The 25,400-nt window shown below is 49.6% G+C and overlaps 1 protein-coding gene across 1 annotated transcript in view; it reads left to right on the top strand.

Moving 5' to 3' along the window:
- Positions 1-25,400, top strand: part of ARHGAP9 (Rho GTPase activating protein 9) — a 39,793-nt gene that overhangs the window by 8,432 nt on the left and 5,961 nt on the right. The window contains exons 3-15 of the mRNA XM_056849366.1: positions 220-540; positions 2,275-2,504; positions 5,920-6,066; positions 10,908-11,078; positions 11,656-11,766; positions 12,805-12,866; positions 14,441-14,522; positions 14,708-14,803; positions 16,750-16,848; positions 20,428-20,539; positions 21,413-21,523; positions 22,662-22,760; positions 24,685-24,762. Coding sequence (XP_056705344.1) covers positions 220-540; positions 2,275-2,504; positions 5,920-6,066; positions 10,908-11,078; positions 11,656-11,766; positions 12,805-12,866; positions 14,441-14,522; positions 14,708-14,803; positions 16,750-16,848; positions 20,428-20,539; positions 21,413-21,523; positions 22,662-22,760; positions 24,685-24,762 — 1,719 coding nt within the window. The remainder of the gene's footprint in view (positions 1-219; positions 541-2,274; positions 2,505-5,919; positions 6,067-10,907; positions 11,079-11,655; positions 11,767-12,804; positions 12,867-14,440; positions 14,523-14,707; positions 14,804-16,749; positions 16,849-20,427; positions 20,540-21,412; positions 21,524-22,661; positions 22,761-24,684; positions 24,763-25,400) is intronic.

Consider the following 25,400-nt stretch of genomic DNA (forward strand, 5'->3'; position numbering starts at 1 on the left):
CAGTCCTCCAAAATAATATTCTTATAAACTCATCCCCATATAGACAGCGTCATATCACTGTTTCCATCCTAGTGGACGCAACCCTAGTTGAGATTGATGTATCCAGCATCTCAGTACTGTGCCTCTTAATGTTTCCGTCACAGGAGGCATCTCAGAACCCTGCCAGGGACCTCCAAAGTCTCTAAGCCTCGCCTCCTTGTCTCGATGAAATGCTTTCAGGGCGGGGGTGGCTGAGCCCTCGTCGGAACGAGTCCTCCCCGGACTCCACAGGCACCGTGGTGCTGCAGGCCCTCTACAACTACCAGTATGAGGCGGAGGATGGGAAACGGGTGACCATCGCGGAGGGCGAACTCTTCCAGCTCCTGCGCAAGGCCAATGAGGACTGGTGGCAGGTGCGGCGGCTCGGTCAGCCCAAACAGAGGAGACCCATCTTTGTGCCTGCCACCTACGTCACCGAAGTGCCTCCTGGCGCAAGGGTGGCCGCGCAACAAAATGCGACCTTGCATCTTCGCGGCAGCATGGAACAGGATGATGGCGCAGGTGAGTTGCACGGGGGACAGACAAATAAGGGTGCCCACAGCGACACTTCTGTGGGAACTGTACAGGGACCCTATTTAATTTATTTAGTGAGACATTTGAGGACCCAACACGGCTTAAAACAAGGGTGTCAAACTCAACTGTTATGAGGGCTGGATATGACTTAAATGTCACTTGGTCTGGCTGGGCCATGCCTCGCCAGCCCAGATTAAGAGTGGGGGGTGGGCGTCTCACAGGCCGGATAAGAGCTCTCGAGGGGCCAAATTCAGCCCGCGGGGCGTATGTTTGACACCCCTGGCTTAAAACATCATTCTCCCCTCCTCCAGTTTATCCTCACAATGACAATCCTGTGACGTATATAAGTGTAACCAGCGAGTTTGCAAGGCAGAGTGGTGATTTGAACCTGGGTCTCCCAGATCCAAGTCTAGCACTCTAACTACTACACCACACTGGCCCAACACGTGTGTAGCTCTCAGAAGCAGATAATGTGTCCATTTGCACTAACATCTGATGCCCAGGACATATCGTAGGTCCTGGTCAAAGTATTGACTGGTCTGTCCCAGCAGCCCGGCAAGAAGGTTGGAGGGGGGCACTTGGGTTGATAAGTGTGGTGGTGGAAAGTGCCGTCAAGTCACAACTGACATGGCAACCCTGTAGGGTTTTCAAGGCAAGAGACGTTCAGAGGTGGTTTGCCATTGCCTGCCTCCACAAGGGCTGAGAGATTTCGGAGAGGACTGTGACTGGCCCAAGGTCACCCAGCAGGCTTCATATGGAGAAGTGGGGAATTGAACCCGGTTCTCCAAGGTTAGAGTCCCGCCGCTCTTAACCACTATACCAGGGGTGTCAAACGTATGGCCTGCAGGCCAGATTCGGCCCCATGAGAGCTGTTATTCCAGCCCACGGGCCAACAGAGGCAGCCACCCCCCCCCCAGTACCAAGGTGTCAATTATAAAAATTATTAAATACAAGAAAATAAGAGTGTTGTTATTTTAAGTATGTTTGTGTTTTAAGTAAAAAATAAAAAAAAAACAATATCATTAACTGGCTTTGCCTGTATCTGCTATAAAATTTGTATCTCTGGTACTTGGCATCAAAGTACACACTGCCCAGCCTGACCATGTGACATTTATGTCATATCTGTCCCTTGTAACAAATGAGTTTGACACCCCTGCACAACACCCCTGCACTACACCCCCGCACTACTCTCGGGATGTTTAGTAGATGGTACTAGAATCATAGAGTTGGAAGGGACCACCAGGGTCATCTAGTCCAAACCCCTGCACAATGCAGGAAATTCACAACTGCCTCCCCCACACACACACCCAGTGACCCCGTACTCCATGCCCAGAAGATGGCCAAGATGCCCTCCCTCTCATCATCTGCTTAAGGTCGTAGAATCAGCATTGCTGACAGATGGCCATCAAACCTCTGCTTCAAAACCTCCAGGGAAGGAGAGCTTACCACCTCCCGAGGAAGCCTGTCTCACTGAGGAACCGCTCTAACTGTTAGAAAATTCTTCCTAATGTCTAGATGGAAACTCTTTTGATTTAAATTCAACCCGTTGGTCCTGGTCCTACCTTCTGGGGCAACAGAAAACAACTCGGCACCCTCCTCTTTATGACAGCCCTTCAAGTACTTGAAGTACTATTCCCTAGCTATGTCGGCCACACAACGCCATACCAACCTGCAGCTGATCGCTTTTGATACTAACTTTCTCCATTTCCCCCCCCCTTCCAGGGCATTTGGACATGCTCTCCTGTTCTCTGGAGGACCTGTATACTGCCCCTCACCCTCATATGGGGCTTGTGTCCAGCCACAGCCTTAGTCTACCAGCCATGGGGTCTTGTCCCCGGTCCCTTGTCAAGAGCCTCAGCATAGGTGGCTTATCCCAAAGGATCAGTAGAAACGCAGAACAAGCGGACATGAGCCAGGGGCAAAATTCTCCAGAAGAGGAGCTGGTGAAGAAGGTGAGTATCCAAGGGGTAAGAGCCCTTCTTATTAGGGTTGCCAGCTCCAGGTTGGGGATTACCTGGAGATTTGGGGGGCAGAGCCTGAGGAGGGTGGGGTTTGGAGAGGGGAGGGACTTTAACGTCATAGAGTTCAATTGCCAAAGTGGCCATTTTCTCCAGGTAAATTGATCTCTATCATGTGGAGATCAGTTGTGATAGCGAGAGGTTGGCAACCCTACTTCTTATGTTGGGCATTTTTTGGATCATTGCAAATGTGTTGCGTTTGAGGGCAAGAAGGTTTTCTGGTCTGGACTCAGAGGACTGGTCTAGTTGTGCATCAGGACGAAGCGTCAGAATAATGAGAGGGCTGTGTTGATTTAGAGAACTGGCGGCGCTGCCATTTTGAATGCATCTAAGTTAAAAGAAGCCAACCAAAACAGCACTCCTTCAGGGCGGCACAGTCTAACAAATGCCTTGCAGTGCTAGGTTTCCATAAGCGGAAGATTTGTTTTTTGACTTTTCTTAAACAGAGGGCACCATTAAAAAAAAATGTGATTCTCTGAATTGGGATGGTCCTTTCTACTGTCTCAGGACTTTACTACTTCCTTTCCATGACATTCATGTTGTATGTGTAGGTCAGGCTGCCCATCGAGTCTGGCCTTCTATCTGTCCAACAGCATCCAATCAAATGTCTCTGGGAGCTCAAAGGCAGGCTACAGCCCTTCCCGGTTACCTGTGGCCAGTCCCTGATGCTCAGAAGTATTACAGTCTCTGAACATGGTGGTTCATCAGGATTAATACGCACACCTCTACTCCATGGAATTGTCTTAACTCCTCTTAGATTCAATTTTTAAACCAGAAGAAGAAGAAGAAGAAGAGTTGGTTTTTATACCTCGCTTTTCTCTACCTTTAAGGAGTCTCAAAGGGGCTTACAATCTCCTAACCTTCCTCTCCCCACAACAACACCTTGTGAGTTAGGTGAGGCCGAGAGAACTGCGACTAGCCCATGGTCACCCGGCAGGCTTCATGTGGAGGAGCGGGGAAATCAGCCCAGTTCTCCAGATTAGAGTCCGCTGCTCATGGGGAGGGGTGGGGAATCATGCCCGGCTCTCCAGATTAGAGTCCGCCGCTCTTAACCACCACACCACTCTGGCTCTCGTGGTACGTGCCCCCAATAAAGGAGGAGAAGCTTGGTTTAGGGGCGTACGGCGCTATCCTCTGCAAAGTGACTCCAGCCTTAAGACAATCGATTCCAGTGGTCTTCAACTGGCATCACCCTGCTTGGAACGGCGCTATGCTTCTGCTCTCGTGCGTCTTCGGGGCCCACGGTACGGGCTGAAAACTGGTGTGCGCGTGCGTGCTTCTCCTGAGGTTCATGCGGGGCTTCCATAGCGAACATGCCTCGGCCCCACTTCCCCTTTTGCCCTTTCCCTGATTGGAAGGCGGCGGGAGGCTGCGCTCACCCACAGGATGTGGGCAAGCCAGGAGGAGGGCCAGTCCCTTCTCAGGGTGTGCCTCTTTGCTCCACAGCTGATCCAGGCACTGACAGCAGGCTGTAAGTATTAGCTGGGGAGGGTCCTTGAGGGAGGGCATCAACCAGGCCCAGAGGCTTGAGGTAGGATGAGGGGCAGAAGGATGGGTTAGAGGGGGCTGGGGCATTAGGGGAAGTGAGGAATAGGAGGCTCCCCGGACTGCTAGAAATCGTGACAAACTCCAGCGGTGAAGCAAGGGTTGCTTTCTCCCCCCCCCCCCAGTTTCCTCCAGCGCTTGAGCAACGAGTGACAGGCCTAAAAACGGAATAAGGGCTGCGTCTTGGGTTGAGGCTTTGGCAGAAGAGGACGGAGGAGCCAAGGCTGGGAAGGCAGTGGAGGATTTGTTGGAGACCGGGAGAACTGCAGAGGGCCCTTGGACTAGGGTTGCCAACCTCCAAGTACTAGCTGGCGATCTCTCGCTATTACAACTGATCTCCAGCCGACAGAGATCGGTTCCCCTGGCGAAAGTGGCCGCTTGGGCAATTGGACTCTACCCTATCGGACGGAGATCAGTTGTAATGGCAGGAGATCTCCAGCCGCTACCTGGAGGTTAGCACGGGAGAAATGGTACAAAAATGCACATAGACAGGTTGCAAAGTAGCAAATATGTAATAGGTGACAAAGCTAGAAAAGACAAGACAAGTGTGCAACACGAAATCTTAACTACTAAGTTGCTAAATATATACAAAAATACAAGGTAAGTATGAGAATATTTGGTGTAAATCAGGAGGCAAAAGTCTTCTTCTGGATTTCAAAGATAACCAGTTCCTTAGGATATCCAATTGCAGGTATAAATCCAAAAATTGGGGGCTTCCAAAAATTTATACCTGCAATTGGATATCCTAAGGAACTGGTTATCTTTGAAATCCAGAAGAGGACTTTTGCCTCCTGATTTACACCAAATATTATCTCATACTTACCTTGTATTTTTGTATATATTTAGCAACTTAGTAGTCAAGATTTCGTGTTGCACACTTGTCTTGTCTTTTCTAGCTTTGTCACCTATTACATATTTGCTACTTTGCAACCTGTCTGTGTGCATTTTTGTACCATTTCTCCCGTGCTAATTTCCAAACCTTTCGGTACAGGCATGGAGGTGCCCTTGTTTTTGATTTGCTACCTGGAGGTTGGCAACCCTAATGTGGGACCCAGTTCGAATGTCAGAGTCAGGCTGGGCAGAGGTGGGCTGAGCAGTTAAGGGAATTGAATGACCTCGTGCTGGTCTTTCCCTCAGTTTCAGCCTCTCACAGGGTCATTCGAGGATAAAACGTGAGCCATTCTCATTTATGCCGCCCTGATCTCTTTGGAGGAAGGGCGAGTTATAATTATGAGGAAGACGTCAAGATGGAAGACCCCGTGAGCCACAGCTCAGGGCTCTCACCACACGAGTGCCACTCACGCTAACCCTATAACGGTCCTACCCACTGAAGTCCACCAGAAGCCCCGTCCACCGTAGGGTTGCCAGGGCCATCTTTGCCACCAGTGGGAGGTTTTTTGGGGCAGAGCCTGAGGAGGGCAGGGTTTGGGGAGGGGCTTCAATGCCATAGAGTCCAATTGCCCAAGCTGCCATTTTCTCCAGGGGAACCGATCTCTATTGGCTGGAGATCAGTTTGTAATAGCAGGAGATCTCCAGCTAGTACCTGGAGGTTGGCAGCCCTAATTTCAAAGGTGCCCACAAGATCAAAAGTGTCGGGGATCCCTGTTATAAGCGACGGGGGGACGTTTGAAGTGAAAGTACCTGGCGTTTCATGGGACTGACTTGAGCAGGAGCAGCTCTCTCTTAAGACGTGTGAAAAGCACAGCTGGTTTTCTTTTGCCAGATGTTGGATGATGCACATCTGTCTCCCTCTGTGGAAGCCCCCCCCCAGTGTGTTGCAACCTGGAGGAGACGAAACAGCTAGCGCCCCCCCAGCCCTCCCGGTCCCCCGCTACAAGTCCTCGAAGCCTGGGAACGCCATATTGATTCCTGCTGGCGGCGCAGTTACTTTTATAAGCTGGCAACGGGTGAGAAATCGTGGAAGCTGCTGCGGAGGAACAGCCAGAAGATGGTGAGGCCAGTGTTGTCGTGTGCAAGGGTCTTTCCCTCATCGCTTTGAGCCAGAGAGCCAGTGTGGTGTAGTGGTTAAGAGTGGTGGTTTGGAGCTGTGGACTCTGATCTGGAGAACCGGGTTTGATTCCCCCCTCCTCCGCATGAGCTGCGGAGGCTAATCTGGTGAACTGGATTTGTTTCCCATTCCTACACATGAAGCTAGCTGGGCGACCTTGGGCTAGTCACACTCTCTCAGCCTCACCTACCTCACAGGGTGTCTTAAGGGAAGGTGATTGTAAGCTGGTTTGAGTCTCCTTTAAGTGATAGAGAAAGTCGGCATATAAAAGCCAACTCTTCTTCTTCAATTACTCCACCGTTGCCATCAGAACAGCGCGGTGGTGGTAAGACTGTTGTTGGTTGGCTAGCGGAGTGGATCACTGTTTGATCTGTAGGTATTAATCCACTAGCAGTTCAAGGTGAAGCCTACGTAGAGTTACTCCCAGCCCTGTTCCCATGTTACAGTGAAAGCACATCCATCCAGCATGTGCAGCATGCATACCTCTGTTTGTAAGGAAGAGCCAATGCATGTTCAAGTTTGCAATTGAAACCAGGGACCAGCGCCTGGGTAAATGTGGTCTTTGTATACCATGTGCAACTGTTGGGGTTGCCAGCTCTGGGTTGGGAAATAACTGGAGATTTTGTGAGTGGAGCCTGGGGAGGGAGGGGTTTGGGGTGGAGAGGGACCTTGGCATGGTATAATGCAATAGAGCCAACCCTCCAAAGCAGCTCTTTTCTCCAGATGAACTGATCTTTGTCATCTGGAGATCAATTGTAATAGCAGGAGATCTCCAGGTGCCATCTGGCGGTTGGCAACCCTAGCAGGTGTACCTGAATGGAACATAACACGAGAAGTGTGCCATGCGTGTATTACAGAAAAATTAAGTGTGCTCTGTACGTGGCTTGTGCATGCATTCACTGTAATTTACAAACAGGGCTTCCAGTCCAAGCCCAGCGATTTCAGTGGTTTTAGACTGAAGTCCCTCTGCATAAGATTGCACACTTGCTAGGGAGGCAGGAGTCAACAGCAATTCAAAAGTGGTAGCAGGTAGATAAGGCCTGTCCATTAGGTTACTTTCACAAGCAACAGGGTGCATTCTGGCCCCAATAAGGCATTCTTGGGGCTGGCTGGGGGGCGGGGGGTCATGATGGCTGGTCAAGATTATTGACAGCCATTTTTAAACCGGTTCCTAGAAATTTGGTTATTCAGTGTAAATAATTTGGCAGATGCATCCCCCTTCCCCCCAGTTTCTGGGAGTTAGATGCATATCACCAGCCAAGCCCAGGCTCAATTCATGCCACGGAGCAGCAGCTTGCAGAAGGAACATGTGCAGCGTTGGACCCCTGCCTCCTTTGGGCCTCTGTATCTTCACCATGGGAACTGAGCCAGCTTCACCTAGGGTTGCCAGGTCCCTCTTTGCAACCTGCAGGAGATTTTGGGGGCAGAGCCTGAAGAAGGCGGGGTTTGGGGAGGGGAGGGACTTCAATGCCATAGAGTTCAATTGTCAAAGCGGCCATTTTTCTCCAGGTGATCTGATCTCTATAGGCTGGAGATCAGTTGAATTAGCAGGAGATCTCCTGCTACTACCTGGCAGTTAGGAAATCAGTACAGGGGCGACAAAATTGTACAATAACAATTACTGTTAAGTGCAACCAATATTTATCCTATGGTGTCTAAATACAACTATACATATAAACATACAGTGTTATGTACAAGCATACAAAAATAACAAGCACAACCAAACAAGTCCACATGGATGGTGACACAGACACTAACAAAATTCACAAAAATGCAAGGTCTTTGGCAAGGTGCTGCATTCTTCTATAAGTCCCATGCAGGTAAGTGTGCAATTCTAGCAGAAATACCAATTTTAGAGGAGTAACTTGATGGAGGATACGGCCGTTTCAAATTCTTATGGGTAGAATTCTTCATCAGTCCTTCCTATTCCAATATGTAATATTTTAAAATGCAATAAATATAATATGTTTCAAATATAAAATTACAAAAATAGTTCATTTAATAAATACAATAAATATAAGAATACTTACATATAGATATACTTACATATAGATTCCTCTAATATTGCACATCTTAAAGATTAAATTTCAAAATACTGGATGCATGTTAGTTCCCACGAAGGGTAGTTATCCTTAAGGCAGCCATGTATGCAAAGTGAAACCTATTTCCTAAATACCAATCCACACTAGAAGGCTTAAGCGTTAACAATACACATCTGTGCTGTGCCGGCTGCAAGATCGACCCGTCTTAAAGGCATATTACCCAATTGCACTTAACAGTAATTGTTATTGTACAATTTTGTCGCCCCTGTACTGATTTCCTAATCTCCTGATAGTAGTACAGTGGTGTCTTTTTCTCCTACTACCTGGCAGTTGGCAACGCTAGCTACACCCCTGTGGGCAATGCTCAGCAGTGACAGCTGAGCTTGGGCTGACCACTGCTGGAACCAGAATGCTTGGCTAGGTAAACCCTTTGGCCTGATTCTTCAGGGCTCTTGGTATGTTCTCATTTCAGCGTGGTAGCCCTGTTAGACTGTTGCAACAAAACATACGTACACACAAAAAAGAGACCTGTGGCACCTTTAAGACTAACCAATTTATTGTAGTGCAGTTGTCTGTGGGCTTCCCACTAAAACTGTGTGTGTGTGTGTAAAGGGCCATTAAGTCACAGTCAACTCATGGCCACCCCAGCAAGGGGCTTTCAAGGCAAGTGATTAAGCAGAGGTGGTTTGCGATTGCCTTCCTCCGCAGAGTCTTTCTTGGAGGTCTCCCTTCCAAGTACCGACCCTGCTTAGCTTCCAGGATCTGATGAAATTGGGCTATACCATGCTTCCTGCGCTCCCCCACTAAAACATACAGAAAATTTGTCAGTCTTTAAGGTCTCACAGGGCTCTTCTTTTGCTCATATTATTAATATATGATTGGCTGCCACCTGGTGGCAGCACCATGGAATTGCAATGTTATTGAATTAATAGGATGCTTTAAATGCCTCCGTTTTCAGAGGCATCAAAATGCTTTGAGATTGGTGTTTCTCAGAGTGCTAGAGGGATAACACCAGGTGTGGAATAATGGATAGAATGCTGGATTTGACCTCGAGACACCCGAGTTTAAATTCCTACTCAGTCATGAAGTTGGGGGTGGGGTTGTGGCTCAGTGGTAGAGCATTTGCTTGGCATGCAGCAGGTCCCAGGTTCAATCCGCGGCATCTCCAGTTAAAGGGACTAGGCAAGTAGGTGACATGAAAGCCCTCTCTGCCTGAGACCCTGGAGAGCTGCTGCCGGTCTGAGTAGACAATACTGACCTTGATGGACAGAGGGTCTGATTCAGTAGAAGGCAGCTTCATGTGTTCATGTGTTCGGTGAATAACTGGACCAATCAGTATAAGTCTTGCCTATTTCCAAGGTTGTTGTGAATAGAAAGAGGGAAAGCCATAAACATCATTTTATAAGATGAGTGGGCTGCAAATATTTGAGTGCAAGTCATGTGAAAGTTTTTTAAAAATGAACTGTTGCTTTTGTGAAAGCATGCGTAGAGTTGGCGTATGTGCAGTGCTCTCACACACATGTTATTGTGTGTGTGTGTGCAAGCATGTGTACTACATGAACACATGAAGCTGCCCTATACTGCATCAGACCCATGGTCCATTAAGGTTAGTATTGCCTACTCAGACTGGCAGGATCTCAGGCAGAGGTCTTTCCTATTACCTGCAGAGTCCCTTTTAACTGGAGATGCCGGAGATTGAACCTGGGACCTTCTGCAAGCCAAGCAGATGCTCTACCGCTGAGCCACAGCCCCTACGGGCCTCAACATACTTGTAGAAGGGCATGTCTTCTACCCTTTGGACTTTGTGTGAGAAAGGCTGTCTTTCTTTGGGTGGGTCTGGGTTCCTGGGGAGTCCACCCACTAAATCTCCTATTGAAGAGATTGAACCTGTCAACTTGGAAGGCTTTAAGAGGGGAGGAGACATGTTCACATGGCTACTAGTAAAAATGGATACTAGTCATGATGCATATCTATTCTCTCCAGGATCAGAGGAGCATGCCTATTATATTAGGTGCTGTGGAACACAGGCAGGACGGTGCTGCTGCAGACGTCTTGTTTGTGGGCTTCCTAGAGGCACCTGGTTGGCCACTGTGTGAACAGACTGCTGGACTTGATGGGCCTTGGTCTGATCCAGCATGGCCTTTCTTATGTTCTTATGAGGAGGCCGCTCAGCTATTGAAGATCCGTGTTGACAAATACCTGGCACCGTTCCTCTCCCTTCCCAAAAGACTGCCTCCAAAACCCATCGCTTCCTGGCACCTTTCGGCAAACTGAATATCCGGGCTGCCCGCCAGGTGCCTGGGAAATTCTGCAATAATTACTCTGACAAACGAACAATGTGTCCTGACAGAGGGGAAGGAGCGGCCCGGCCAGCTAATCTCCGAGCCCCCTCCTTCCCTCCTCTCCTCCACTGCCCCCTGCCCCCTGCCAGGGGAGTTCGGGCCTGAAGTTCTGGGGTGTGTGCCGATAGCTGCGAGGGTCAGGGCAGGAACGGGGAAGGGGGCAGCGCAGAAACAGGGGAAAGCCGTGGGTCAGAGAAGTCTGAGGGCGATTAGCAAGGGGAGCCAAGGACTGAAATAGTGTGCCCCCCCCCCTTGTGGATTAAAACCGTGGGGTTTTCTTAGAGCTGGGGAGAGGAGAAAGAAAAGCCTTGCTTTTCGCCGCCAAGGTTCTGGCTTGCCCGCTGCCCTCGAGAGAGACAAGGTATATATTTTGCAATTCTGCCATTTCCCCCCCTCCCAGAGCTTGGGACTGACCGACGGACACAGCCCCTCACCCTCAGCAGACCCTGCTGTGGGTGAAACACCAGGCAGAGAGGAAGACGGAGGGAAGGGTGAATCGCCTGGCAGTCAGGGCCTCAGGAAGCTGAGCTACGCCAAGTCCATGGTGCTGCCAGAGACACGGGGGACCAAGGTAAGTCACAAGGGCTGGGAAATGGCAGGGGTGGGGGTGTCCTTCCAGAAGTGGATGAGAGAGAATGGGAGAGAGAGAGAGAGAAGAAGAGGAGGAGGAGGAGGAGGAGGAAGAGTTGGTTTTTATATGTCAACTTTCTCTACCACTTAAGGAAGAATCAAACCAGCTTACAATCGCCTTCCCTTCCCCTCCCCACCATAGACTCCCTGTGAGGTAGGTGAGGCTGAGAGAGCTGTGACTAGCCCAAGGCCACCAAGCTGGCTTTGTGTGTAGGAGTGGGGAATCCAACCCTGCTCACCAGATTAGAGTCTGCTGCTCATGTCATGTGTAGAAGTGGGGAAACCAACTCAGTTCACCAGGAGTGGGGAATCGAACCCGGTTCACCAGGTTGGAGTCCACCTCTCCAAACCCCCGCTCTTAACCACTACACCTCGCTGTAGAGAGAGAGAGATGGCTGTAACAGATGACAGAGAATGGGTCTAGAACAGGAAGAAGGGTGAGATGGCGGTGGGTTTGTGAAGGGATTGTATACATCGAGTATTGGGGTACACCCCTTTCTTTCTTGGCTCCCAACCAGGGAAGTCATCACCGGAACCTTTCCCAGCACAGCTGCGTGGCCTGGATGGTGGATTACCCCCCGCCAGGCACTGCCAATGGTTCCACGTCTAACCTCCCTGACCTGATGCATGTGAGTAACAGCCCCTTCTTTCCCGTACCCCACAGCGAGGCCTGCGATACTGCAAAGCACCCGTAGGCTGGGTTTACAATGCCAAACCAGCCCAAATCCCCTCCTTTGGGGGGCTGGGATCTCCCCACTGTCCTTTATTTCCTCTTCAGATATCTCCAGGTATTTCCCAACCCCGAGCTGGAAACCCTAGCCCCTGCATACCTGGGAAGTGAGTTCCCAGCACAGACTCACAACACCTGTGTGATTTCAAGGACCCTGAAAGCTGATGTACCCCTTTCTTCATCCTACTGGCTGCTTTCCCCCTGTATTTAGGGTTGCCAGCTCCAAGTTGGGAAATACCTGGAGATTTTGGGGGTGGGCCAGATAAGGGTGGGGTTTGGGGAGGGGAGGGGCTTCAGTGGGGTATAATGCCATAGAGTCCATCTTCCAAAGTGGCCATTTTCGCCAGGTGAACTAATCTCTGTCATTAGGTCTTTTATGCATGGCTGTTTCACTTGCCGTCACCCCTCCGATGACTTTGGGTCTTTGTGTGGATTATGCATGCCGTTTCCGAACATCAGAGGCCGCCTCGATCTCCCCCCCGCGTTTCCCCACGTATTGCCCGCGTTTTCAAATTCGAGAGAAAGCAGCTCCCTGAAAACGTGGGCAAAATGAGGGGAAACGCAGGGGGAGAGCGAGGCGACCTTTGACGGTCAGAAACCGCATGCATAATCAACATAAAGACCCAAAGTCATCGTGGGGGTGATGGTGAGTGAAACAGCCATGCATGAAAGACAATAGAGTCCACCTTCCCAAGCAGCCATTTTCTCCAAGCGAACTGATCTCTCTCAGCTGGAGATCCGTTGTAATCCCAGGAGATTTCCAGCCACCACCTGGAGGTTGGCAACCCTACCTGTACCTCCAGAGCAAGCCTTCCGCCTTTCTAGTAGGTGAGTCACCACTGGGATAATAAAAGAGAGCAAGAGTGTAATACAGGCCAGCAGAGGCCAGAGGAGTGACTCACAGGGGCTGCAGGTTTTCTTTTTTCCTTTGCTGCAGATGGTGGAGAAAGCTGGTCAGCTGAACAAAACCAAGATCGCGGAAGGAGGGCGCAAACTCCGGTACCCGGCTTGAGGAGAGGAGTCCAGCTCTCCAGCCTTTTTGGCAGAATCCAGAAAGCGTTTGGTTCTCCCGGCTTAATTCACGCTAACCTGGCCGCCTCCTCGATTCTGCCTGCCACGGCCTTTCACAGCTGAAGGGGTTTTGACAAGCAATGTCCTGGCCGGGAATGGACAAAAGGGTTAGGGAGAGGGTGTTAGTGGATAATGGGGCCTTTCTCGACTACCCTCCCAGGACAGGAGGGGGCCGGAAATGCTTCAAAGAAATCAAGCGGAGCTGAGGTTGGGTCTTGTTCATATGAGAGAGAGACAGCGTGGTGTAGCGGTTCGGAGCGGCGGACTCTGATCTGGAGAAGCGGGTTTAATTCCCCGCTCCTACACATGAAGCCTGCTGGGTGACCTTGGGCTAGTCACAGCTCTCTCAGAACTCTCTCATCCTCACCTCCCTCACAGGGTGTCTGTTGTGGGGAGAGGAAGGGAAGGAGAGTGGAAGCAGGTTTGATTCTCCTTAAAAGGGAGAGAAAATCCCATATAAAAACCAACTCTTCTTCTTCTTCGTGGGGGGAGAGGAAGAAATATTGAGGAAGTGGGGGCGGAGAGGGTCCAACTTGTCTTGCTTAATAAGCCTGTTCTGTGGCACAGAGGGTATACGGATGAATTTAGCAGACACTTCGTGTGTGACTGGTTCAGTATGTGCCTGCACCCGCCCCTCACTTTCTGTGCCATTCTCCCTTCTAAATCCATTGAAGTCATTGGGCTTAAAAGGATGTAACTGCTTAGGACCGCACTGGTGGTCCAAGACCTTGGGGTCATGGGATATTGACAGACAACAGGAGACAAAACTGCTGAATCTCAGTTGACCTCTAAACTTTCCATCAGCCAGCCATGAAGGGAAGCGTGACCTGTAGTAGTCCCAAGGGGATGACACCACTGGCATGAGAAAACCTTAGGGTTGCCAAGTGCCCGGTGGTGGTGGGTAAAATCCCACCAATCCACTGGGCTGCCTGCCGACCACCTGAGGGCCGGCGGGCAACGCGTGAATGCGCGCCCGAGCAAAGTGCCCACGTCACTTCCGGTTTTACTTGGAAGTGATGTGGACGCTCTAGCAACCTGCACCGAAACTATGGAAACCATAGATTTTCGGCATAAATTGATAGAGCATCCGCATCGCTTCCGAGTAAATCCGGAAGTGATGTAGGCGCATTGTGTGCTGCTGAAGAGCTCCCACTGGTGGAGCAAAGGGACCTGGTAAACCTAGAAAACCTGGTGTCTTCCATGTGCAAGGAGATAGGGAAGAAAATGCAAAAAGCTTACATGTTCCATGGTGTGCTGTTCCCGCAGGGCCTACTTAGCAGTGGCCCCGCTGGTATTTTGTTATTGGAAAGTTGAGGAGAGTCATATATATTGCTGTTTATTCCCACAAAGTAATATAATGCTACCCATGAGGCATGGAAGAGGAAAGCACAGACACACAGGGACATTTATTTTAGTCTTTTGTGGGTGGGGGTGCATGGAATATATGCGCCGGAGGTTTATCCTTCCTGAATTCCTCCCCTGCTTCTCTTATAACCCTCCAGAAAGTGCTGGACGACCTCTTGGCTGGTTCTGGCTGGGAACAGCCTCATGTTCTACAAGGACCCCAAAGTTGCAGCCGAATGGGTGAGTGGAGCTGGCGGGGTGGAGCGATTTGGCAGACGGAAGAAAAGGACGGGAGCACTGGTTGTGCGTGGTACCCGAAGGCACCCTTGTTCTCCCTTTTCTGCTGGTCTCTGGGGCACAGCAAGCCTGGCGTAGGGTCTGGCAAGGTGAAAAGAGACCTCCTGTTTCTCCCCTCTCCCCTGCAGACTCCAGCGAGCAGCCGGCCCGAAAGCAGTGTGGATTTGCGCGGCGCCCACATCGAGTGGGCCAAGGACTTGTCCAGCAAGCGGAACGTCATCCACGTAAGAACACGGGTGCTCCGGGAGTGCATTCTGACCTGCCTCCGCCTAGGGAACAAGGGGGCCACAAGTCAAATTGCTAATAGCTGAACCTTTTCCCCCACACCATGGAGCGTTTTGTTATTCCCGGACAGGGCCAGGGTTGTCGTTTAGTGGCCTTGTATCACACCTTTGGAAGGGAGGCTCCTCAGAGAGGAGCCACTGCAATTGCTGTCAATGGCAAATGGAAAGAAACGTTTCCAAGCATGTGGAAGGGGCCATGGCTCAGTGTTAGATCGGGTTGCCATCCTCCAGGTGGTAGTTGGAGATTTCCTGCTCTTACAACTGATCTCCTGGCAAGAGAGATCAGTTCCCCTGGAGAAAATGGCCGCTTTGGTCATTGGACTCTATGGCATTGAAGTCTCTCCCCTCCCCAAACCCCGCCCTCCTCAGGCTCCACCCCCAAAATCTCCAGGTATTTCCCAACCCGGAGCTGGCAACCCTAGTGGTAGAGCATCTTTTTCTTTTCATTTTCTCATAATTTATTGGGTGGGGGGACACAAATACAAAAGGGGAATCTACCAAGTCAATTGGCCCAGGTGGAACGTTGCAAATCTAGAGCACAGTCCTTTTATAAGTAATTATGCTTAGGATGGCAACAGCCAGTGATTCTAATGAAGGCAGGGTATCTTCTTGTTAAAGGGAGGGGAATGGGGGAACATTCCCAAGAAGGAAACTGCAGTATTGCTTCTTGGTGTTGAGAGTTCCCAGCCAAACCCATTTTGAGTAGATGGTAGAGCATCTGATTGGCATGCAGAAGGTCCTGGGTTCAATCCCTGGCATCTCCAGCTAAAAGGATCAGGTGGTAGGTACTGTGAACACATGAAGCTGCCCTATACTGAATCAGACCTTGGTCCATCAAAGTCAGTATTGTCTACTCAGACTGGTAGCAGCTCTCCAGGGTCTCAGGCAGAGGCCTTTCACATCATCTACTTGCCTAGTCCCTTTAACTGGAGATGCCTGGGATTGAACCTGGGACCTTCTGCATGCCGAGCAGATGCTCTACTACTGAGCTATGGCCCTTCCCGAAAATATGAAGCTGCCTTATACTGAATCAGACCCTTGGTCCATCAAAGTCAGTACTGTCTACTCAGACTGGCAGCGGCTCTCCAGGCAGAGGACTTTCACATCACCTCCTTGCCTAATGTCAGGCCTTTGCCCTTTAGCTGAAGCAAAGGCTCTTGACATTAGGCCAGGTTCTGGCCACACGTCAAGTCCTTGGTTCTCATGCCTTTGAACGTCTGTACAGTTTCGCTCATCCTGTTTTCTGCAGCTGTGGGAGTGTTTGGTCTATCTTCCTGGGAACCACTTATCTCGGGGTTGCTTAGCAATGTTTACCTTTTCAGTCCGTAGTGTTTTAAGCATGTAACCTGCCTGTGTTCCCCATTACTAGCCTCACCTGCCTGTAGGCAGTCAGCCCTTTAATCTGTCTTTTTGCTCCTTATAAAGTATTACTGCTTCAGAGCTACCTGCCTGGATGAGTTTGCTTATGGGATGCTAGGGACAGACGCCTGAACCTGACACCTAGTCCCTTTGACTGGAGATGCTGGGGATTGAACCTGGGATCTTCTGCATGCCAGGCAGATGCTCTACCACTGAGCCATGCCCTCCTCCCCTGAGCCACGGCCCCCTCCCCTCTGCCTGAGCCCCTGGAGAGCTGCTGCCAGCCTGAGTAGACTATCCTGGCCTTGATGTTCCAATCATCTGATTTGGTATAAGACAGTTTATATGTACATTTGTGGCTTGGTTTTTCCGGGAAGTGGGCCTTAGGAATACCACCCCATAGGCTCTGGTCAAGTGCAGCTACAGGCTTGGAGTGGCACATTTCTAAGAATGGAAGTACGGATAGTGGGAACCGTGGGAACGTCACCTACTCTAACACGGCTACTCCTGTTCTCTTGTATTCATAGTTCCGCACAGTGACTGGCAATGAGTATCTCTTGCAATCAGATAGTGAGGCTATCAGCCAAGGCTGGTATCAAGCTATCAAAGGAGTCATCCGAAGGCTGGTGAGTTGAGGCTGCTAATGGGAAGGAGTTGCCAAGAAGCTGCCTTATTTTGACGAGGCTGGGAGATCATAAGGGGTCAACTAAGCATTATGTTTTTAACTGTGGTACGTGTGTTCAGACTGCAACACGTGGAATTCCAGGAAATGGCACCCCATGGCTGTTTCAGCTTAAGAAAATGGTACGGAAAGGAAGGCTGAAGCTCCTCCTCTCCCTGAGCCATGCTTGCAAGCAGAAATTGGCCCTGCAACTTTTGGGAACAGGAGTTCCCAGTTGTGAATGTATTGCTAGCTGGGTCAGGGGAACCCCGACCTGACTTGGGTCACACATAATGTTTTGTTAAACCCAGAGCTGCTGAGCAATGCCTGGGCCAGTGGAAGTCACCCAGTAGCAGATACCGTGTTCCAAGAGGCATCTCCTTCAGGACCTAGGAGAGCTCTGAGGCAAAGCAGATGTTGCGTTGACAAGGGCCTCTGCCCAACCTAGCTCTGAAGTAATTCTGCAGGCTGGTTTTGTTCAAGCCTTATTCAACAGCCTGCAGACATTTAAGAAGAAGAAGAGTTGGTTTTTATACCCTGCTTTCCTCTACTGAAAGGAGTCTCAAAGCGGCTTACAATCGCCATCCCTCCCCCCTCCCTCCCCACAACTGGCACCTTGTGAGGTAGGTGAGGCTGAGAGAGTTCTGAGAGAACTGTGACTAGCCCAAGGTCACTCAGCAGGCTGCATGTGGAGGTGCAGGGAATCAAACCCAGATCTCCAGATTAGAGTCTGCAGCTCTTAACCACTATACCACGCTACATGTTGCTGGGTGGTCCCCACCTGGAGCTTACAGAAGAATGAGGGGTGGTGGTGTGTGTTTAGTGAGGTGGTCCAGACTACAGTTCCTTTTTTGATGGATCTGAACCCTTGATCTAAGCGGTAGCATCAGGTGTAAAGTGACCCACCTTTCCTTCAGTCTGGACCTTGGGCAGATTCCTGTGAATGTGTGTGTGTATAAAGTGCCGTCAAGTTGCAGCCGACTTTGGTGACCCTTTATGGGGTTTTCAGGGCAAGAGACTAACAGAAGTGGTTTGCCAGTGCCTTCCTCTGCTTAGCAAACCTGGTATTCCTTGGAGGACTCCCATTCAAATACTAACCAGGGCTGACCCTGCTTAGCTTCTGGAATCTGATGAGATCAGGCCAGCCTGGGCCATCCAGGTCAGGGCTGTGGATGTAGATCTGTATAAACCCTCTGCTTTACACCTGAGTGACATGTTACTTTGGAGATCCCATAATCATATCCAATGTGGTTTTTTAAACCTTCCAAAGCAGTCCTGTTTGTGTATGATTTGAATCAGGGCTACAGCGGTGGTGGTTAGTTCTTCATTTTCCCCCAATCAATGCATGCCCGTCCACCCAGCTGCGGTCATCACTGGTAGAGAAGAAAGCAGGCACCCAGTCCAACAATATGCAGTTTGGCCCTTGGAGATACGGCCCTTGGAGATAGTGGTTTATGAGAGTCAAGATATGACAGAAACCAGAGGTCTAGAAGGGCTCATGCCATCCCGGTCTATGCTGTTTTGCTATCCTAATCCAGGATGGTGTGGATTGGCTACGGGGCTGAAACTGGGGTCAAGCAAGGTGTAGACTGAAAAGAGAGTACCAAGGGTCACTGCTAGGCATTGTTGGGAACACAGATGATCATGGGGAGGAGTCATGGTAGAGGATTTGTTTTGTATGCAGAAGGTCCCAGGTTCAATCACCAGCATCTCCTTTGGAAAGGATCAGGTAACGGGTAATGTCAAAGATCTTTACCTGTGGCCCCAGACAGAATCTGCCAGTCAGAGGAGAGAATACTGACCTTGATAGAGCAAGGGTCTGATTTAGTATAAGGTAGCTTCATTATCATTTCCGTGGCTGAGTGACAGAGCATCTGCTTTGCATTCAGGAGGCCCTATGAGGAGCGGTGAAAACGCTTAGGGCTGTTTAGCTTGGAAAGAAGGCGGTTAAGGGGAGACATGCAACACATGACAGAGGTCTATAAAATTATGCATGGTTTGGAGAAAGTAGACAGGGAGAGGTTTTTCTCCCTCTCCCATAATACTAGAACGCGGGGTCATCTTCTGAAGCTGGAGGGTGAGAGATTCAAAACAGATGAAAGGAAGTATAGTTAAATTGTGGAACTCCCTGCCCCAGGATGTGGTGATGGCTGCCAACTTGGAAGGCTTTAAGAGGGGAGTGGACATGTTCATGGAGGAAAGGGGTATTCATGGCTACTAGTTAAAATGAATACTAGTCATGATGCATCCCTATTCTCTCCAGGATCAGAGGAGCATACCTATTGTCTTAGGTGCTGTGGAACACAGGCAGGATAATGCTGCTGCAGTTGTCTTGTTTGGGGGCTTCCTAGAGGCACCCGGTTGGCCACTGTGGGAACCGACTGCTGGACTTGATGGGTCTTGGTCTGATCCAGCGGGGCTTTTCTTGTGTTCTTATGTTCTTATGAGGTCCCAGGTTCAACCCCCAGAATCTCCAGCTAAAAGGTTCAGGCAGTGGGTGATGTGAACAACTTCTGCCTGAGACTCTGGAGAGCTGCTGCCGGTCAGAGGAGACAGTCCAGGCCTTGTTAGAACAATGGTCTGACTCAGTAGAAGGCATAGTCAGGTTTATGGGACGAGGATGAATCGGAGCGCAAATATCTGGCCATCTGATACCATCCTAACAGAGGACTCTGCACCACAGAAATGGCACATTGTACAGTCAGACTAAGTAAACAATAAAAATGGTAATGGTCCCCTGTGCAAGCACGGGGTCATTCCTGACCCATGGGGTGATGTCACATCCCGACGTTTACTAGGCAGACTTTGTTTACTGGGTGGTTTGCCAGTGCTTTCCCCATAGAATCATAGAATCATAGAGTTGGAAGGGGCCACCAGGGCCATCAAGACCAACCCCCTGCACAATGCAGGAATTCACAACTACCTCCCCACTCCACATCCCTAGTGACCAGAAGATGGCCAAGATGCCCTCCCTCTCATCATCTGCCTAAGGTCACAGAATCAGCATAGCTGACAGATGGCCATCTAACCTCTTCTTAAAAACCCAGTCATCTTCCCTTTACACCCAGCAAGCTGGGTATTCATTTGACTGACCTTGGAAGGATGGAAGGCTGAGTCAACCTTGAGCCGGCTACCTGAAACCAACTTCCGTTGGGATCGAACTCAGGTCATGAGCAGAGCTTGGACAGCAGTACTGCAGCTTACCACCCTGCACCGTGGGGCTCTTTCTATTGTATTCAGTCAGAACACAAGATGGAAATTAAGCATGTTTGGTGGTGGAAAGTGTTGTAAAGTCTCAGCCAACTTATGGCGACCCCGTAGGGTTTGCAAGGATGAGATGAACAGCGGTGGTTTGCCATTGCCTTCCTCTGTGTTTCAAATTCCTTGGTGGTCTCTCATCCAAGTACGAACCAGGGCCTGGTTAGCTTCCGAGAACTGATGAGATCAGGCTATCCTGGGCCATCCAGTCCAGAGCTATGTTTCCTTGGACATATTTTGCCCCACCACCTTTTCAGTCCTAGCCTGCTTCCCTTTCACTCTCCAGGATGAAGAAAATCCTCTGGACGAGCCTCTTCTGTATCCGCTTTGCCGGGCAGGCAGTGCAGACCTTGTGGATCTCAGCTATGACGAGGAAGAGGAACCAGGATGCCAAAAGAGTGAGACCTCGGCAGGTATGGGCCAAGCCGATCTCGGGATGGATAATCCTAGGAAGTTGCTAGAATTGTGGCTACCATTGCAGGAGTGAAGGAGGGGGAATTGGGGGGGGAAAACCACAACACATAGCGAAATTGTGGAACTCCCTGCCCCAGGATGTTGTGACGGCTGCCAACTTGGAAGGCTTGAAGAGGGGAGTGGACATGTTCATGGAGGAGAGGGCTATTCACGGCTACTAGTCAAAATGGATGCTAGTCATGGTGCATTCCTATTCTCTCCAGGATCAGAGGAGCATGCCTATTATATTGGGTGCTGTGGAACACAGGAAGGATAATGTTGCTGCAGTTGTCTTGTCTGTGGGCTTCCTAGAGGCCCCTGGTTGGCCACTGTGGGAACAGACTGCTGGACTCGATGGACCTTGGTCTGATCCAACATGGCCTTTCTTATGTTCTTAAGGCTTGAAGAGGGGAGTGGACAGATTCATGGAGGATAGGGCTATCCATGGCTACTAGTCAAAATGGATACTAGTCATGATGCATACCTATTCTCTCCAGGATCAGAGGAGCGTGCCAAATATATTAGGTGCTGTGGAACACAGGCAGGATAATGCTGCTGCAGTCGTCTTGCTTGTGGGCTTCCTGGAGGCACCTGGTTGGCCATTGTGTCAACAGACTGCTGGACTTGATGGGCCTTGGTCTGATCCAGCATGGCTTTCCTTATGTCCTTATATTCTTATGCAGTTGGGGTGGGAAAGTGGAGCAGAAGCCACCTTTGACAGTCCAATAGACTGCTTTGGCATAAGGCGGCTTCAAGGAATGTGTGTATAGTAGCAGCCTCGGTTCCTTCTCTCATCTTCTCTCCTTTTCCATTCCCAGCACCTTCTAGCCCTGACAAACTCTACAAAAAACGGGTCAAGAGCAAGCTGAGAAGGTTCATCGCCAAGCGGCCCCCACTGCGGAGCTTACAGGAGAAAGGATTGATTCGAGGTGACTTCCCAAGACCTTGGCCTCTTGTGGTGCCAGCATGGGATATGTGCAGACGATGCGTTTTCAGGGACAGTATTGTCATGCTGCCGTTGCCTGTGGCACGTGTGCTGATTCTGTTGTGTGCTGGCTGGACCAGGCCATGTTACCTAATGCAGCGGGTGAACCCTGGAAAAGGCAAAAGCCCCCCCCCCCAAAGTGGGACTAGCGCTACTGCAACAGATTATCTGTACATTTTGATAAGGAGAGTTACTATAGCTTAGTAGCAGAGCATCTGCTTCGCATTCAGAAAGTCCCCTTGCATCAATCCCCAACATCTCGTTAAAATGACCAGGCAGAAGGTCACAGGAAAGACCACTGCCCGAGACCTTGGGGAGCTCCTGTCCGTTAAAGCCAACAATGCTGACTTTTGCTGCTTTCACACTGAGGTGGGGAAACTTGCATCTGCTGTGGAAGAAGGCGTGAGTGGAGTGGAGAGGTGTGTGAGGATGGTATCCGCCTGCCTCGTCCATGCACTGCTCACTGCTGGCGTGACCCCCCCTTCTCCTTCATGCTGAGAGCCAGCGTGGTATAGTGGTTAAGAGCGGTGAGCCGGGTTCGATTCCCCCCTCCTCTACATGCAGCCTGCTAGGTGATCTTGGGTCTGCTCACAGTTCTCCCAGAACCCTCTCAGCAGCACTTACCTCACAAGTTGTCTGTTGTGGGGAGAGGAAGAGAAGGCGATTGTAAGCCGCTTTGAGACTCCTTAAAGGTAGAGATTGTCTTTTCTTTTTTGCCATCAAGTCACAGCTGACTACGGCGACCCCGTAGGGTTTTAAAGGCAAGAGACATCCATTGGGAAAGTGATTGCAAGCTGCTTTGAGACTCCTTGAAGGTAGAGAAAAGTGGGGTATAAAGACCAACTCTTTTTCCTTTTCTTCTTTGGCATGAAGCAACTTAACATGTGTTGGCTCACACACACACACACACACACCCCCCGAGTGCATGTAATGAATTATGGGTATGGTGGGGTAGCGCAGGGCTGTAATCAGAGCCGTCCTCCGATGTACACCCCCTGCAGGTCAGCCGAATGCACAGCAGCGCTTCCCATATTATATTATTCTATCCTACCCTGCTAACCTCCTGCCCTCTTTATCCCTAGACCAGGTCTTTGGCTGCCGTCTGGAAGCCCTGTGCTATCGGGAAGGGGGCACGGTGCCACGCTTTGTTCAACAGTGCGTTGAGGCTGTGGAGCAGAGAGGTGAGTGAGTGAAGTCGATTTTTTAGAGCGTGGCTTAAAGGACCCTGTACCAAAAATACCATCCAGGTATTTCTAGGGTTGCCAGCTCTGGGTTGGGAAATACTTGGAGATTTTGAGGGTGGGGCCTGAGGAGGGCTAGGTTTGGGAAGGGGAGGGACTTCAATGCCCTGGAGTCCAATGGCCAAAGCCACCTTTTTCTCCATAGAAACTGATTTCTATCGCCCGGAGATCAGTTGTAATAGCAGATCTCCAGCCACCATCTGGAGGCTGTCATGTAGAGGATGGTGCTGAGTTGTTTTCTGTTGCCCCAGAAGGTTGGACCAGAACCAACGAGTTGAAATTAAATCAAAAGAGTTTACGTCTAGACATGAGGAAGAATTTTCTAACACTTAGAGCAGGTCCTCAGTGGAACAAGCTTCCTCGGGAGGTGGTGAGCTTCCCTTTTCTGGAGGTTTTTAAGAAGAGGTTAGATGGCCATCTGTCAGCAGGGCTGATACTATGATCTTAGGCAGATCACGAGAGGGGGGCCATCTTGGCCATTTTCTGGGCATGGAGTAGGGGTCACTGGGTGTGTGTGTGTGTGGGGGAGGTAGTTGTGAATTTCCTGCATTGTGCAGGGGGTTGGACTAGATGACCCTGGTGGTCCCTTCCAACTCTATGATTCTGTGATTCTGAGATGGTACCAGATTCCCTCCTAATCTTTGAAAATCTGTCCTGGAATAGAACATAAGATCCCATTTCGCATTAGCAATAGTGATTATGAAACCAGAGGGGGATAGCTATTATGACCCTGGTGGTCACTTCCAACTCTATGATTCTATGATTCTATTTTTAGGATTGCCAGCTCCGGACTGGAAAATACCTGGAGATTTTGAGGGTGGGGTCTGAGGAGGGCGGGGTTTGGGAAGGGGAGGGACTTCAGTGCAATGGAGTCTAATTGCCAAAGCTGCCATTTTCTCCAGGGAAACTGATTTCTATCGCCTGGATATCAGTTGTAATAGCAGATCTCCAGCCACCAGCTGGAGGTTAAGTGAAAAAATAGTATTCAGCTCACACTGATAATGCAAAAGTGCGATGTTGTTATATACAAGTGCAAGAAGCCAACAATAATAGAGATACATGCAACAAAATGTATACAAAGATACAATGTAGCTAAAAAGCTACCAATACAGATGGTCAGTTTCAACCTGAAAAGTCCTTTAAAGGTAAGTACAATGACTTTTTTTATTTATTTCTTCCAGAAAGATGATGAAGAAAGAAATAAAAAAAGTCATTGTACTTACCTTTAAAGGACTTTTCAGGTTGAAACTGACCATCTGTATGGGTAGCTTTTTAGCTACATTGTATCTTTGTATACATTTTGTTGCATGTATCTCTATTATTGTTGGCTTCTTGCACTTGTAAATAACAACATCGCACTTTTGCATTATCAGTGTGAGCTGAATACTATTTTTTCACTTAGCTAGTCTATTTAGTAAAGGTAAAGGTCCCCTGTGCAAGCACCGGGTCATTCCTGACCCATGGGGTGACGTCACATCCCGACGTTTCCAAGGCAGACTTTGTTTGCGGGGTGGTTTGCCAGTGCCTTCCCCAGTCATCTTCCCTTTACCCCCAGCAAGCTGGGTCCTCATTTCACCGACCTCGGAAGGATGGAAGGCTGAGTCGACCTCGAGCCGGCTCCCTGAAACTGACTTCCGTCGGGATCGAACTCAGGTTGTGAGCAGAGCTTTGGACTGCAGTACTGCAGCTTAACACTCTGTGCCACGGGGCTCCTAGTCTATTTAGTATTTGGTGCTTATTTTTGCACCAGCTGGAGGTTGGCAACCCTATGTGTTTCCCTAGCCCTGACAGTACACTCCTATGTACATCCTGCCAACCCAAAGGGTGCATAGAAGTCATAATGGGCTCTCTCCTTCTCTTTCAGGCCTGGATGTGGATGGTATCTACAGAGTCAGTGGCAACTTGGCCGTTATCCAGAAGCTGAGGTTCATAGTTGATCGTGGTGAGTGTGTATTGTGATATCTGGGTGTGCGGGGGATGAGCAGGGAAGGAAGCTAAAGAGGAAGGAGATACTGATCCTTAAAGCCATCTCTTCCCCTACAATGCTTTCCTTCGTAAAGGTGGATTTGAAGAGCGGTAGGGTCAGTTTTCCAGCATACCTTAGTACATTAATTTCTACAGTCAGTGCTGGCTGAGCTTCGAAATTATTGGTCGGCACGTTCTTTGCATGGCTGACTGAAGTGGGAGAACAGTGATTGGCGGAAGGCACTTATCGGCTACTGACTGTGACATCAGCAACACCTGCCCTCCACCCAATCACCAGGCCCATTCTGCTTTTTAAATTGTTTAATGTAAACCAACATTTGATTTGCTGATATTTATGTGTCTAAGGCAAGTTCTGAAGCCACGACCGCACTGTCGGTGAAGGGCCCACCATGGCCAACGTTAAAATGTCACATCTGCCTTCCCTTTTCCCACAAGCCTCTCTGTAATCATTTTTTAAACAATTTTTTTATTCTTTTCTATAACATTATGAACAAACATTTCAACAATGTATTCAGTTTATCAATAAGAACAAGAAAAAAATACAATATTGTTGAAAATACATTTTTGTTATTAAGAAAATATAAAAGACTCCCC

The sequence above is a fragment of the Euleptes europaea genome, chromosome 1, assembly GCF_029931775.1.
Source record: "Euleptes europaea isolate rEulEur1 chromosome 1, rEulEur1.hap1, whole genome shotgun sequence".
Classification (NCBI taxonomy): domain Eukaryota; kingdom Metazoa; phylum Chordata; class Lepidosauria; order Squamata; family Sphaerodactylidae; genus Euleptes; species Euleptes europaea.